The 15,696-nt window shown below is 45.4% G+C and overlaps 1 protein-coding gene across 1 annotated transcript; it reads right to left on the bottom strand.

Moving 5' to 3' along the window:
- Positions 1-9,839: 9,839 nt before the first annotated feature.
- BDKRB1 (bradykinin receptor B1) lies at positions 9,840-10,907 on the bottom strand. The gene has a single exon (XM_006879188.1). The coding sequence runs from the start codon at positions 10,905-10,907 to the stop codon at positions 9,840-9,842; it is 1,068 nt and encodes a 355-aa protein (XP_006879250.1).
- Positions 10,908-15,696: the final 4,789 nt, after the last annotated feature.

Here is a 15,696-nt window from a genome sequence, read left to right on the forward strand (position 1 = left end):
AGAGTCTTACATCATTTGCTTACAGCAATACAGATTGACGAGGTATAAGGAAACGTTATAACTCTGATACACATCTTTTCTGATTTTAAGCCCTGTAATATCCCCTTTTTCTGTTGGAATGATTGTTTCTTCTACATACAGGTTCCACAAGAGCACAATTAACTGTTCTAGAATGCCCTGTCTTAATGTTATCCATGATTTATTATTATTCACAGTCAAATTCCTTTACATAAGTAAACATCTTTTTTTTTAGTTCTGATTTCAAACATGTATTTTCTTTTTTTAATAGGTAATTTTTTTTAGATTTTAGTGAAAGTTTATAAAGAACTTGTATTTCCATTCATTCATTTTTATACATTTTCCTTCCTTCCCCCTCCCCCTTCAAGTTCACTTTTTTCTTTGGATAAAAAGTTCTTTCATTGTTATACAGTCACCTCCCACAGACCACTTTACTATGCAGCTCTTAGTCTGAACTTTTGTCATGCCAATAGTTCCTAATCATATATTCCTTTTATACAGTTCTCTTCCTCGTCTGTTTCAATGTCGTGTACATTATTTATCCGGTATTCTCCACTTTCAGTCAAGATCCATTTACACACGAGCAATAATACCCTTGTGCCCTGGCCCTTTCTGAATCTAGCTTGAATTTCTGGCAGATATCCGTTGATAGAGTGTTCCATCTGTCTTTGAATCATCTTCTGGAAGATTTAACTTGCCTGTGATAGTAATGAAATGGTTTCTATTTTGTGCATTCTATTGGAATGGGCATAAATATGGACTTCTTCCAGTCAGTTGACTGGGTAACTGTCTTCTAAATTTCTGAGCATAGACCAGTGAGCATGTCCAGGGCTGCATCTGTTTGCCGAGACACATCTGTTGGTAATCCATCCATTTCTGGGACCTTCTTTTTTGTCATTGCCTTAATTGCATCTTGGACTTCTTCCTTCAGTATCACTGACTCTTGATCATAGGCTACTTTCTTAAATGGTTCAGCATCATCCAATTCTTTTCAGTACAGTGACTCTGTGTATTCCTTCCATCTTCTTTTGATACTTCTTACATGGTTCAATATTTTGCCTTTGCTATTTCAACTCAAGGCTTCAATTATTATCCTTTAGTTCCTTCAGCGTTAGATATGCCAAGTGTGCACTTCCTTGTCTTCCTAATCTGTGCTGAAACTCTTCTACTACAGGTGACCCTGACGATTTTAAACGCTGCATAGTCTCCAGAGTCACAGCAAGTCTCTCAGAAGTGGATACCCTTCCCGTCTCAGCATTGCAGCTGTTGGGGGTGTGCCCTCCTGCCCACTGTCCTTCCTGTGGTTCTGGTGCCCAGTCTCCTTTTGTTCTCATGGTTGGCCAGTACCATGTCTTTCTGTGCCCTACGTTCCCTTTGTTAATCATCCCAGGACAGAAGACCTCCCCACTTCCAAGAAGTCTACACAGCCTTTTCTTGAGACATTGCTGGAGAATTGTATCCAATCAGGCCAGAGGTGGTTTTCAGCTGGGAGGGGAGAGGCTGTTTTGCCTCTGGGGAGACTTGGCAATATCTAGAGACATTTTCCCTTGTCACGGCCCGATGGGGAGAGAATACTTCTGACATCAGTGGGAGGAGCCAGAGATGCTCAACATCCTGCCGTGTCAAGGACTGTCCACTAGGAGACAATGGTCCTGCCCCCTGCTCCAATCCAAACCCAGGCACAGGAGGCCCTCCCTGCATCACCAAGGACAATCACGCAGGACTTGCAGAGGCAAGTGGGATGGTGGGACTGGGGCACCAGCCTCTTCTGAGCTCACGGCCCTGAGTCCAGGACCCACCTGCAGCTCTAGGAGATCTGAACTTTGACAAGTCTCTAGGCCTCAGTTTCCCCACCTGAAAAGGGGGAAAAGGACTTTAAACTAGATTATATTTTCTTTTTAAAAAGACTTTCATTTTGAAAAATTGTAGATTTTACAGTAGTTGTAAGAACAGCGTAGAGAGATTGTAGCCGTTGCCCATTTCTCCCATGGGAAACATCCACCATGAGTATGGTTCAACATCAGGCTCAGGAAGTCGTCGTTACTGATAGACCCACTCAGCTTGCTGAGATTGCTCAGGGCCGCGTACTCATCTCACAGGCACTCAGCTCCTCGGCCCACAGGAGAAAGCACTGTGGAGTTTTACCATGGACCAGACGCCATCCAGACCATCCCATCCCTCTCTGTTCTCTTCCCTACCTCATGGTCCCCTTTCCTTCCTTCTGTCTTTTGTTTCCCTCATTAAACGAATCATCCTCTGGTTGGCTGACTTGTGGTCCCTCCATGTATGTCAGAGAAGAACTGAGCTCCATGGGGTCATCAGTGGCTGATCTTTGGGGAGCGGATCACCAGGCTTTTTTTCCGAGGTGCCTCGAGGGGGGGGGTTGAACTTCCACTGTTTCTGTCAGCAGTAGAGTGTGTGATCCCCTGCACCACCGAAGGACACTCTTTCCAGGATGGGTATGAGGCAGCCCATGAATTCATCGGATATTCGCAGTCACTCAGTGAGGGAGAGCTGATGTTAGTCCTGTATCACACGTGGGGCGCTCAGGTTCTGCGACCTGCTCAGACTTGAGGGTGAGGGAGGGCACAGAAATATGCTGTGACTCAGAGACCCCTGTCCCCCCAGACCATATCACATTGTGCTTCTTGCTCCCCTCCAGGACAGATGTGAGGATGCTCAGTGAGGTTCAGAGTCTAGAGAAAGGGGCCGGCTACTGGACATCTGCCGTGGGGCTGGTGGGAGAGTGGAACAGCAGACCGGAGCTGGCAGTGTGCAGAGGCCTGGCAGGAGCTCAGGGGAACCAGGGATCCGGTCTGCCAGGCATGCAGTCTTTTTCCTGCCCCCGAGGCCTGTGAGGACATGGTAGGATGATTGCAGAGGGAGCCTGTCCCAGGCCTGTCTCCCACCTGGTCCTCATCAAGCACATGACTCATCTTTAGAGACTTCGCTGTGTCTGTTGCAACACTTGGAGGCCCCTGATGGGGTGTGGGGCTTAGCGGCTCGGCCCTGTGATGGATGGATCTGTCCTTACCATGCACCACAGTAAGTGTCTGGTATGACTGCTGACGCACTGACCGAGGCCAGGCTGACCACAACTGGGAGCGGCTGCCAGTGCCTCTAAGTTTCTCTACACAGGGAGAGAGATGAAGCCTGGATGGGGTCCTGCTGTGGGGTCCTCCGGACCAACTACTAGCCCCCCTTTCCCACGTCAGCTGCTTGCTGCCCAGGTGTGAGGTATGCCAGGTGAGCAAGACACCAGACCTGGAGGTTCAGACTACTGTCTCCCACGGCACAAACCGTTTTAACCGAGCACTCATGTCACGTCTGCCATGAGCCTTGTTCCTCTCCAAGAAGAACTATGACTGTGTGAGGTTGCAGGTTCTCTCCCGAGGGCTGCTGGCCGGTGTCTGACTTCTCAGAGACTATGTCTGCAGGCTGCCTTGAACCACAGACCGTGAGCCCCATCTCTGACTTCACAAACCAGCACAGTCTTCTCTGATGTGGGGCTGGGTTTTGGACACCCTAGAAAGGATGTTTGTGAGTCACAAATATAACACAGAATGAAAAGGGATTCTCTGGGTCAGTCTACCCGGAGCAACCGGGTGATGGTGTAATCTTCTCATTCCCTTTCTCATCTGAAGTCCAGCTCCCTATTCTGTGTGAAGGGGCAGTGGTGCTCAGTGGTCACATTCTCACCTTCCACGTGAGAAGGTCAGGTTTGAATCCCAGCCAGTGCACCTGTGCACAGGGTCTGTCAGTGGGGCCTGCAGGTGGCTGTGGTGCTTTATGGGTTTCCCCTCAGCTTCCGGACTAAGAGGGACTAAGAAGATCAACTTGTGAAAATGAGCCAGGGAGGGCCCGTAGATCAGATCACAACCATCTTATCAGTCACTGATCACAGAAGTGGGCCAGCACTGGGCAGGGTTTTGTCCATTGTATGTGAGGCTGTCAATCACTTGGTGACCAAAGCTAACCCAGCAAACAGCCGAGCATTCCTGCCTGAAGCCTTGACGGGGTGATACAGGATCTGTGCTTGGTGATTTCCTGCCCAGGGGGCGCTAGAGTTGTACCGGCCTGGGTGACAAGCCAGCTGATTCCAGCCCCTGCTTGTGGAGGTTATTGCCTTCCTCAGCCTCCTCTTCCTCATCTGGGAAAGTGCTCCATGCAGGACCTCACAGGAGAGTCCTATAGACAGATGAGGACTTCACGGGGGGTCCTGTGGTTCCCATTGGGCAGGTCATAATGTCCCCGCCTATCAGCTGGAGAGTGAAGGAGCTAGACTAGATCAGAGACAGAACACATACCTGCCCACAGTGGACGTACAGGTGTGAAGTAGGGGTGTGTGCGCATGTGCACACGTGTGGACCCTTCCAATTGGGGCCCTGCCACTCATCACTAAGTCAGACTTCTCTGAAGTGGAAGTTTCCAGAGCGAGGTGGGTAATCATCACCCAAGGGAGACGGAGACGTTGACCAGACTGTGGGAACACAGGAGGCAGGAGGAGAGTGGTACTGAGAGAGCTCTAGAACAGATGGAGTCACTGCTTCTACGTGAGAGAGTGAGACAGGAAATGCTGCTACTGCTGCGTGCTTGAACTTCCCCAGGAAATGTCAAGGCCCAAGTGTGGCATGGGCTTGGGTGGTTGGAGTAGAATGAGAAGTCAAAGGCCTGAGAGGGCTGGTGGAGGAGGGGCTGCACTCTGGACATGCAGGTACACAGGACCATTCGGTACCCTTTGTGCATATGTGTAAGTGTGTGTGTGTATGTGTGTGTGTGTGTGTGCACTCACACTGAGAAGACAGGACCCCTTCCATTGTCCTCATTGCTGGGTTCTCAGAACCAATAATAGTGCCTGCTCAGGGCAGAGGTTCAATAGGTTATGTTGAATGAATGAACATCGAGAAGGTTGTTGATCTTTAGAATGTTCAAGAGAAGCAGGAAATCTGAGTCCTTATCTGGAGACTTGATGGGCAGTGTGTCCCATGTAGGGCCGTATGGATTTTATATTTCAAAATGACCTTTCTAGCATGATTTGAATGTGGATGACTGAACATCTGGGTGGGTAGGCTTATATGAATGGGGCATTGTGGCTTATCCGGATTGGCCAGTCTCAGTAATCTACAAGAGGATTGGCTAGTCTCACCAATAAACTGAACAGCTCCATCCACAGAGATCAGATGTTACCCTGCCAGAAGAGGAAAGAGACCTCCCCCAATCTGGTGAAAAAGAAGCGGAAGAATGTAGGACATGCTTGGAAATAGCAGCAGCCACCATGGTTGAATTGGAGGAATGATGTGAGATGAGATGAGACTTTGGTTGGGCGTTACTGAAAATTTTGTTGGACAATTAGGGTGAAGCCAATATTGACAGGACTGAGAACTTGGGAAAATTAGGGCTGAGTGGCTCAAGGCTAAGGCACCTGTGTGCACATTTCTGGAGCTATCTTGACTGTCTTCTGTTACTAATTTGGATTATTACCTTTTTACTTCCCCAGTATGGTTCTGTGTGGTCTGTGAACTATCACATCAGAGTTTGCACCCAGCAAAGCAGTAATATTTGTGCTCAGAAGAATAGAAAGAGGTATGAGAGTGTGGGGGACGTGTCTGACTTCATTGCAATTGAGTTTGTGTTATTGATGCTGTAGACAGGGAAGTTCCCCTCTATGAAGTTGATAAAGGTCAGACAGGGCTGTCCTGATGTGACCCTTGCTCTTTCTACTGTTACAGGCTGTTATAGGAACATCTGGCAGTCCAAATCTATGAGATACAACATTTTTACAGCTTCTGAAACCTGGTGGAGGGTCACCATGAGTCTCAAATGACTTGAGAGCAATAGATTTCGGTTTTTTTCTGTTTAATGTGGACTTTAAATGGTCATTGTGATGTGATGGTTAAATACTTGGCTGATAATTGAAAGCTCAGTGGTTTGAAACCCAGCAATTCTGAAAGAGACAAACCTGCTGAATTTTTCCTATAATGATTACAGTCTAGGAGACCCTGTGGGCCATTATTTCCTGTATTACAATGTGGACATGAGTTGGAGAAAGTGTTACTATGCTGAAAACAAGAATGGATTTCCACAACCAACATCATGGAAACAGCAGCCAAATATTAAAATGATGGATTGACTAAATGTATTCTAAAACGCTAAAGAGGTTTACAAACAAACAGAGTCATACTTGCATCATTACTAGGGAAGAGAGGGGAATAAAAATTAATAAATAGATAAAAGTCAGCTATTAAGATAGGTGAAGGAAAAGTTATACACAGTAATAGGATGGTCAGGATAGGATAAATTGCAAAAATAGATTGGTTGCAATTAATACTGTCGTTGTTATGTGCAGTTGAGTCACCTGTGACACACAGTGACCCTATGTACAACAGTCCTAAACCCTGCTCTGTCCTGTGCCAATCTTATTGTCTCTGACACCGACCCCTATAACCCTAGACACTGAGTCAATCCATCTCATTGAGAGTCTTCCTCTACTGTGCTGTCCCTCCCGCCCCCCAAGCATGACATCCCGCTCCAAGGACTGGTGCCTCCTTGCAACATGTCCAAAGTATGTCAGACGAAGCTTCAGAATCCTTGCCTCCAAGGAGAAGACTAGCTTCACCCTCTCCAGGACAAACCTGTTCATTCTCTAAGCAGTCCATGGTATATTCAATACTTTTCTCCAACACCACAGTTCAAAGGCATCAACTCTCCTTCTATCCTCCCTAGTCATTGTCCAGCTCTCTGATGCTTAGCAAGTAATTGCAAAGACCATGGCCTGTATCAGGCACACCTTAGTCTTCAGACTGACATCTTTGCTCTTCCGTACTTTAGAGAGGTCTCTAATTGCAGACTTTCCCATCTCAATATGTCTTTTAATTTCCTGGCTGCTGGTGCCGAGAGGGTTGATTTGGAGCCAAGCAAACTAAAGCTGTGAACAATCTCAATCTCTTCATCATTCATCATGATTCTGCCAATCGGTCCAGTGGTAGAAAACAAAATATTTATGAGTGATTGAATGAAAAATCAATAATCTTTGTAAACTATCATAGTTAATATTGTGTGCCAGTGTGATTATGATCTTCAATATAATGTAACTTTTCTGTGTATTATAAATTCAAAACTCTATGATGTTAGTGAGATTAGTAAGATGATAGTAAGGATTACAAGCAGACCTGCAAAGATATGATTCAACTGAAAACAACTCATGGTTGCTAAGTTGGAGCTAAGTCATTGCTGACCCTCCAGTGGGTTTTCAGAGGCTGTAAATTGCAAAGGAGAAGATTACCCATCCTTCTCTTTTAGAGCAGCTGTTGGATTTGAACTGCCTGTTTTTGGGTTGGCAGTGTTACTTCTCACTCACTGGGCCACCAGAGCTTCCAAAGGTATGATTAACCTCATATAACTAATGATGGTGTTTGTATTAGGACTCTCTGGTAAAACAACAACAACAACAAACCCAAACCAAACCAACAAAAAAACAAAACAAAACAAACAAAAAACCCTCACACACACCAAAAAACCAAAAACCCCAAACAAACCCTTAACAGTTGTTCTCAGAGCTACATCTGGCTAAAAGACTTGAACTAGTGGCCCACTGAACTTGCTGAGTTTGGATCCATCGGTATCTAAAACTAGTTATCTTCAATCCTGTTCCCCACAATGGCCTTTGGACATGCCAGCCTCTGAAGCTGGCATCTGGCATCTTCAAAATCAGCATAAAATCAGCCATTTGCTACTCTGCTCTCCAATGATGACCTCGGTTGTGTTTGCCTCTGAAACCAGTAGCCTCCAAAGCCAGCAACCTGAGGCCCTGTCGGCTGATAACTTGTACTCTGCCTCCGCAGACAGTTTTCTCTTGAGGTCTGACTTACCCACATAGGACTTGCCTACCAGCAGTGAGTCAGTTCCTTGAAAGAAATCTCACTTTCTCTCACTAAGCTTTATTAGTTTTGCTTCTTTGAAGAACCTAGCCCAAGATATTAACTTTCACTGAAACCAACTGCTGTATTGCGTCAGGCAAATTTACTGCAAAGGATGTCTTTGAACAGCAGAGGGGCCATTGTGAAGACTAAGATGAGCCTAATTCAGCTCATATCATTTCCTTGGCTAGTGAAGAAGGGAAACCAAAGAAGAATCTGTCTTTAAAGTTATGATGTTGGTAAAGAATATTGAATATACCATGGACTGCTGGAAAGGCCAACAAATCTGTCTTGGAGGAAGTAGAACCAGAATGCTTATTGGAAGCAAAGATCGCAAGACTTAGTATCACATACTTTGAACATGTTATCAGGAATGGTCAATCGTTGGAGAAAACACCGTGCTTGGTGAAGTAGGGGGCCAGTGCAAAAGAGGAGAACTGATGAGATAGACTGATACAAGGCAGCAACGATGGGCTTAAACATAGCAACAAATGTGAGAATGGTACAGGACTGGGAAGTGTTTCATAGAGTTACTATGATTTGGAATTGAGTTGATGGCATCTTACAAGTTATTCGTGGATATGGTCTCTAGATGTATCATCTCTGTATCCTTAGAAGTTAGCATAATTTATTAAATGGATAAATATAAATGTGATAATAAATGCAATATTGGCTCAGGATAGAACAGTGTTCAGATATATTGTGTATAGGGTCATTATGAGTTGCAGGCAACTTGATGGCACACAACAACAACAATAGATGAAGTTACTGAGGATTTAATTTTACTTGCATCAACAGGTATGAAAGCAGCCTTTAAAAAGGAAATATCAAAATACTTGTTACTTTGGGCCAATCTGCTCTTTAAAGTATCTTTTTTAAAGTCCTAAGTCAAGGATTCCACTTTAAAGGCTAAGATGCACATGATCCAACAAATGGTATTTTCAATTGGTTCATATGCATGTGAAAGTTGGACAATGAATACACAAGACAGAAGAGCTACTGCCTTTGAATTGTGGTGTTGGCAAAGAGTGTTGACTATTCATGGACTGCTAAAATAATTAACAAATATCTGTAGGATGAAGCACAGCTGGATTCCTTAGGTTCAAGGATGCTTTGTCTTGAATACTTCAGGCATGTGCTCAGGAAGGGATAGTCTTCTGAAAAGGGCATCATGCTTGGACAGGTAGAGGGTCAGAGGAAGGAAAGAAGACGCTCGGTGAGATGGGTTGACATGGTAACTGCAAAAATAGGCTTGAGCATGGCAGAGATGGTGATGCTAGTGCAGAATGGGACGAGGTTGCCGTGTGTTGTACAGACATACACTCACTATGAATCAGAGTTGGCATGATGGTACACAGGAACAATAACAGGTCTTTACTGGATATTTGCCTTCATTTCCTAATGCTACTATAATAAACGACCAGCAGCTTGACTTCAATAAACACCAGTTTACTCTCTTAAAGTTCTAGAAGCCAGCAGTTCAAAATCAGTGCCAGCGGGTCGAAATCCAGTTGCCAGTAGTGCTGTGATCCTCTGGAAGCTCTATGGGAAAATACAGCCCCTTTTCCAGTTTCTAGAGGCTGTTTACATTTCTCCATTTGTGATCCCTCCCTCACACCCTTTTGTTCTCTTGTTTCCACAATGACTTATTTTTTTCCTGTAGTCATATTCCCTTCTGCTTCCCTTGTTGAAAGTTGCTGGGATCAACAAAACTATCCAGGATAATCTTCTCACTCCAGGAGCCTTAATTTTGCCATATCTTCAAAGTCCTCTTGGCTAGTAAAGGCACCATTCACAGTATCTAGGTTGTGGATACCTCTGGGGTTCTTGTCCAGCCAATGCCAGTACTCTCTACCATGTAGAAATAATGCATAAGGAAGCCAACCTTCTTGACTCTATGCACTTTCAAATCCTCCAGAAACATTGGAGGACCTCTTTCCGATGAGTGGAAGATGTGGGAGTGGAACTTCTGGGAGTATACTGCCTATAAAGCTCCCGGACCTTGGTCCTGAAAAGCTGGCCCATGAAGACATAGATTACTGGATTCAGGCAACTATTGATGAAAGCAAAGAAGTTGGCATATTGCAGGCCCAGGTCTAAGAAGTTCTCCCAGAAGCAGCCTTGGAGGGTTTGCACCCGGAAGAGGAATTCCAGGAATGCAAAGAAGTGGTAAGGGGCCCAGCAGACCAGGAAGGTGGCCACTAGTGTGAGGAGCAGTGCTGTGGTCTTTCCATCTGTGGGGGCACCCCACCGTGTCCTGTGGACCTCCACTTGCCTGTGCAGGGCAGCCAGGATGTGGTAGTTGTAGAAGACAATGGCAGCCAGTGGCAGAAGGAAGCCCAGGACATTCAACTCCACCATCCTCGCAACATACCAGGCCCAGTGCTCACTGGGGAGCTGTAACACACAGGCTGAGATGTTCAGATCAGGCATAGGACTGATGGCTCGAAGCAGGAATGTGGGGACACTCAAGAGGGCCCCCAAGACCCAGATGAGGACACAGGTGACCTGAGCCTGTAGTCGCCGCCCTTGTCGCCTCCAGCTGTCCATGGGGTACACCAGCACCTGGTAGCGGTCCTGACTGATGGCCACCACCAGGAAGATACTGACAAACAAGTTGGCTTTGATGACACCATTCACCACACGACAGAGAATGACCCCGAAAGGCCAGTTGAAATGGTTCCAGATGTTCTCAGCCCAGAAGGGTAAGCCCAGGACAAATACCAGGTCCGATGCTGCCAGGTTGACCAAGTAGATTTCTGGCACGTTCAGACGCCACCGGGGCAGGAGGAAGACAGACAAGACGAAGAAGTTTCCTAAGAGGCCAGCGATGAAGATGATGATGATGAGCATGGGCAGCACCATGTGTAGCAGGTCCCAGGCTCCTTGAGCATTTTCACAGGATGTGGAGTTTTCAGGGAAGAGCTGACTCTCGTTGGGGGACAGGAATTCCAGAAGAGTTCGAGGTGCCATCCACAGTGACCTGAAATGAACAACACTGAGTTTAATGACCAGCAAACTACAGTGCATGGGCCCTGTCAATTTTGGTCAATAAAGTTTTATTGACACACAGTGCAACTGTTTTTTTTGCATAGGGCTGTTTTGGATATGCCTGAGTGGTACAGATAATTAATGCAGTCATTTAAAAAAAAAAAGTTCAGTGGTTGCAGTCCACCCTGAATCCTTTCAGAAGAGTGGACCAATGATCAACTTTTTTTCTTTTTTAAAATTATTTTATATTGGTTTGCTTACAAGGTTCATTTACATTGAGTTTCACGCTATCCTTCATTCCTGTTGTATTTCATACAATCCCAATGAACCACTTTGGAAAAAATCAGCCCTTGGAAATCCTCCAGAGTCCGGTTTTACTCTGACACACAGGAAATCCCATAAGCCACAATTGATCAGTGAACAACTGGCTCCTGGCTGCTTTTTATTGTGACAGAATTGTGGCAGCAAAGTGGAAAATAGTTAGTATATAATCATTTACCAGAAAGGTTTGTTGGGTCCTAGTATAAAGGAAAGAGCTAAGGCTTTGCAACCTGAGTTCTAATCCTAGCACCACGTCTTGCCATGAACAACTTGGGCTCATTGACGATTCCTCTCTACTTTTGTAGTATTGAGATGAGGCCTGGTGGTGCTATGAGTGCTGTGATGCCTGGCACAGACGAAGCACCTGATGGGAGGAAGGCGGCCATTAATTTTATTAACAATTGAACATATATTTAATGAACACCTTTGTGGCAACACCTTGCCAGGTGGTAGAGCAAAATGTGTTATAAACAAGAGAGAGCAGCCCTTGTTCTCATGGTGGTCAGCGTTTGCATGGGAAGAGTGAGTGGTCCATGACCCAAGATAGAATCTCCCATGGCAACACTGTGCACGGCGGGATGAAACACTGCCCGGTGCTGCACAATCACCTGTGATAGGCTATGGGCTGAATGTTGTGATCCACAAGGATTTTCACTGGCTAATTTTTGGAAATAGATCACTAAGCCTCTCTTCTTGGTCCAGAAGCTCTGCTGAAACCTGGTTATCACACCAGCCTCCACTAATAGATTGGTGGTGGTTGCATATGAGGTGTATTGGCTGGGAACTGAACCTGGGTCTCCTGCATGGAAGGCAAGAATTCTACCACCAAACCACTAGTGCCCAGAGTTCCCAGTGAGATGTCTCCTGTGCTCTTCCTGAGCCATGGAGCAAGTTAGAGATCACCTGGAACCCGCCTTACTAGGAGAACAAGACACTGATCCTGGAGGTCTGAGTTCCAGGAGAGCCCTGCTCTTGGCAGTGAGACTCCTATCTGTCTTGGAGCCTCTAGTGGTGGAGGCTGAAGAAGGAAGCAAGAGAGAGAAGGGAGCTCCCTATGGAGAGCTCAAGAGACCCACAGGTGTGGTGTGTGCTTGCTTCTCTCCTGCTCCTTCTCTAGACAAACCTCACTGGAAATGAGGAGGTGTCCTTGAACAGAGGTGTGGGTCCACATCTTGCTGGCTGTGGGGTTTGCTGAAACATATGTGGATGCCTAGGCAGCAAGGATAGCTGTTGGAAGGTCTGGGAGGCCCTGGTTCCTGTGTCTTCATAAGAGGGCACATAGTCAGTTGAGAGGCAGAAGGTGCTGTGTTCATCAGATACCTGTCATGTCTGTAGATGACGGTGCCCCTTAGACTGGGTTTAAGAGTATTATGGTTGTCAGACTAATGGCTCTCGTAAATGCCCACATCCTCATCTTGGAACCTATGAATGTGTCACTTTGCAAGTGAGACTCAGAGATCTTAAGATGAGACATCCTGCATTGTCCTAAATGGCCAATGTCCTCACAAGGGTCACTGAGGAGGCAGAAAGGTCAGAGTCAGTGAGCGATCTGAGGACGTGACACTGCTGACTTTTAAAACAAAGGAAGGGCTGTAAGTTAAGGATTGTGGATGGCTTCTAGAAACTGGAAAAGTAAAGGGGTAGTCTCCCCTGGAGCCACTGGAAAGAATTCAGCATCTTGATGTAAACCTTGACAGCGATTTTACACTTCTAATCTCTAGAGCTTTAAGAAAATTCTCATACACTGCTACTAGGAATGTAAAATGATGTAACCACTATGGAAAGTAATTTGGCATTTCTTTAAAAAAAAAAAGGAAAATAGAAGTCCACCTGTAAGTTTATACCCTAAACAACTAAGAGCTTTGACATGAACAGACATATGCACACCCATGCTCATTGCAGCATTATTCACTATGGCAATGTGATGGGAACAACCTGAGTGTTCATCAAGAAACGAATGGTCAGAGAAACTATGGCATATTCACACAGTGGAGTACTATGCAACACTGAAAATCAAGGAGGAATTCATGAAACATACACAGCATGGACGAGTCTAAAGGACATTGTCCTGAATGAAATAAAACATCACAGAAGGACAAATGCTGCATATGACCACTGTTACAAAAAGCTAGAGGAAAGTTTATAAATGGAGGCAATCAATCTAGTATGGTTACTAGGGAGAGAAAATGAAAGAGAAGAAAATCAATGGATAGAAACAAACATTAGAATGGGTAAAGGGAAGGTCATTGTGGTGTGAATGGCTGATCAGTCATTATGTGTATTGCAATTAATGTCATAACATGCATGAGTTATTGATTTGTAGAAAATGAACAACATACTTTGTAAATTTCACTCCAACCACAATAAACAATATTAAAAAAATAGTATTTGGAATTTTTTTAAAAAGTCACTTAGTTCATGGTCATTTGTTCTAGCCACTCCAGGGAACGGACACCGGGAGGTGGGTCTGCTTGTTGGCCTAGAAGTCAGGGACTTATGCTCCCAGCACTGACCTCTGATTTCAGCCTCAGCCTGGCCCAGTTAGTGGACACTCTCCTCTACCGCATCTCCTGTCTGGTTGCTGGACACCATCTCCATCCGTGGGACTGCACTCTCTGCAGCCAAGGTGCACTTCTGCGCTCACTGGGTTTGCTTGTAAAAAGGCTTTTGTTTTTACCAGCTACTGCTGGTGTTTACAAAGCTGACCAGCGAGGAGAAAGTTTTCTCCAGTTCTTTTTTTTTTCAGGAATACATTATTTTTTCCCCCTCAACTTTGTTTATATTTTATGAGTGACAAAACAAAAACTATTTTATGTATATATACCAGAAGAAATAGTAGCCATTACAGTCCTCACACCTCAAACTAAGCACGTGATCAAAGCTGGTACTCCGAACTACATTCTTCCACAACTCCCCGTGTGTGCAAGCCTTTCATTAGTTTCGCTTATCTCTGACATTTGTGTGTTTCTCAGCTGGTGCTTGGTACAAAAACAGCCCAAATCTACTGTCCGTTCCAGCTCACAGGGACCCTGTGGGTAGAAGAGAGAACCGCCTCAGAGGATTTCCAGGGTTCAGGTTCTTTACAGAAGAGAGGCTGCCACCTCTTTGTCTCTTGGACCTGCTGTGGGTCCATACCTTTAACCAAGCACTTAACCACTGCACCACCAGGGCTGCTTAGGTTTTCAATGGGAAGAAACATATCATTAGCAATTTCTGATCTTCTTTAAAAAGCCCAGAGGGTACACTGGGCAATTCGACCAGAGAGACGATTCTGCAATTTTTCTCTGAAACCTGCATGCCATTTTGCCATTTCTACCTACTTCTCAAGGGAAGCCTGACTTTTTTTAACAAGTCAGCCTTCTTCCCACCAGCTCCAGTTCCCTTGGTGCGATGATGATAAAGGTATTTGAAATGGAAATATAAATGTTAAAGAATACTAGACACTATGTTCAAGCCATTGAGAATGCAGTAGCCGTTGACTAATGCAATCTTGCCAGCAGTCCTTGGAAGACTACTCTGATTTGTGTACCACTGGACAGTGTCCTCTGCCCAGACACGTCTCAGACCAGAGCACTTTGATAAAAAAATCCTGGACCCCCAGGAGGTGCTCTGAATGCCCTCTGTCATCATTTTAGAAAAACAGGAACACCCAACAAAACTGGCTCAGTTGTCAGTAAAACACATACTTGCAGAGGGAAACAGAAAATGCCCACAAAGATAAAACATAAAAGGGAGCTTCCTTTCTTTTCTTAGGAAGTACAGATGCCCTCTGATCCTTCACTCCCGAGAGAGAAAAAAGGTGATCATTTACTTACTCGGACAGAAAATGAAACGGTTCACAACTCGTGCTGGGTTTCCTGGGGTGAGCTCTGCCTTTGGAGGTGTTTGGGGTTCTGGGAAGTCCTCTGAGGTGGTGGTGGTGGTGGTAGTGGTGGCCTTAAATTACATAACGCCCATGCCAGTGATGTCATTGGAAGGATTGCAGGAAAGTGAGTAGTTCAAGAGGGAGGAAGCTGACTGGGGCTTTGGAAGGAAAGCTGCTAATTTACATTTTAAGAGTGGAGAGAACTGAGCGAGTTCTCACCTTCCCTGTTGTCTTGTTGACATCTGAGGAAGCCCTCTGCCCCGTGGGTTCAAGACTTGAACCTGGACACGTTTGCTCCCCTCTGGGTCCCTGCAGCCCCCTGGCACCTCTGCACACATTGACTTCTTCACAATTGGCTCCTGATGGTGAGGTTGGCAGCGTTTCCCTGAGAGCTGACTCGAATACTCTTTCTTGAGTCGTGGTCATGAGGTCTAGATAAATCAATCGCCAAGAAACCATCAGTGTGGACCCCATTATACAAACAATGAGCTAGGGAAAGTTTGACTCATGCAACGTCCAGAGTTGAGTAATTTCAGATGTACTTTTTCCCTAATCTTTCCAGAAATTCTGGATTTTATTATTTTT

The sequence above is a fragment of the Elephantulus edwardii genome, unplaced genomic scaffold, assembly GCF_000299155.1.
Source record: "Elephantulus edwardii isolate Elephantulus edwardi_28Jun2011 unplaced genomic scaffold, EleEdw1.0 scaffold00002, whole genome shotgun sequence".
Taxonomy (NCBI): domain Eukaryota; kingdom Metazoa; phylum Chordata; class Mammalia; order Macroscelidea; family Macroscelididae; genus Elephantulus; species Elephantulus edwardii.

What these genes read in the sequence shown, in the direction of transcription:
- BDKRB1 (XM_006879188.1), bottom strand. Translation starts at nt 10,907, where the DNA reads ATGGCACCTCGAACTCTTCTGGAATTCCTGTCCCCCAACGAGAGTCAG.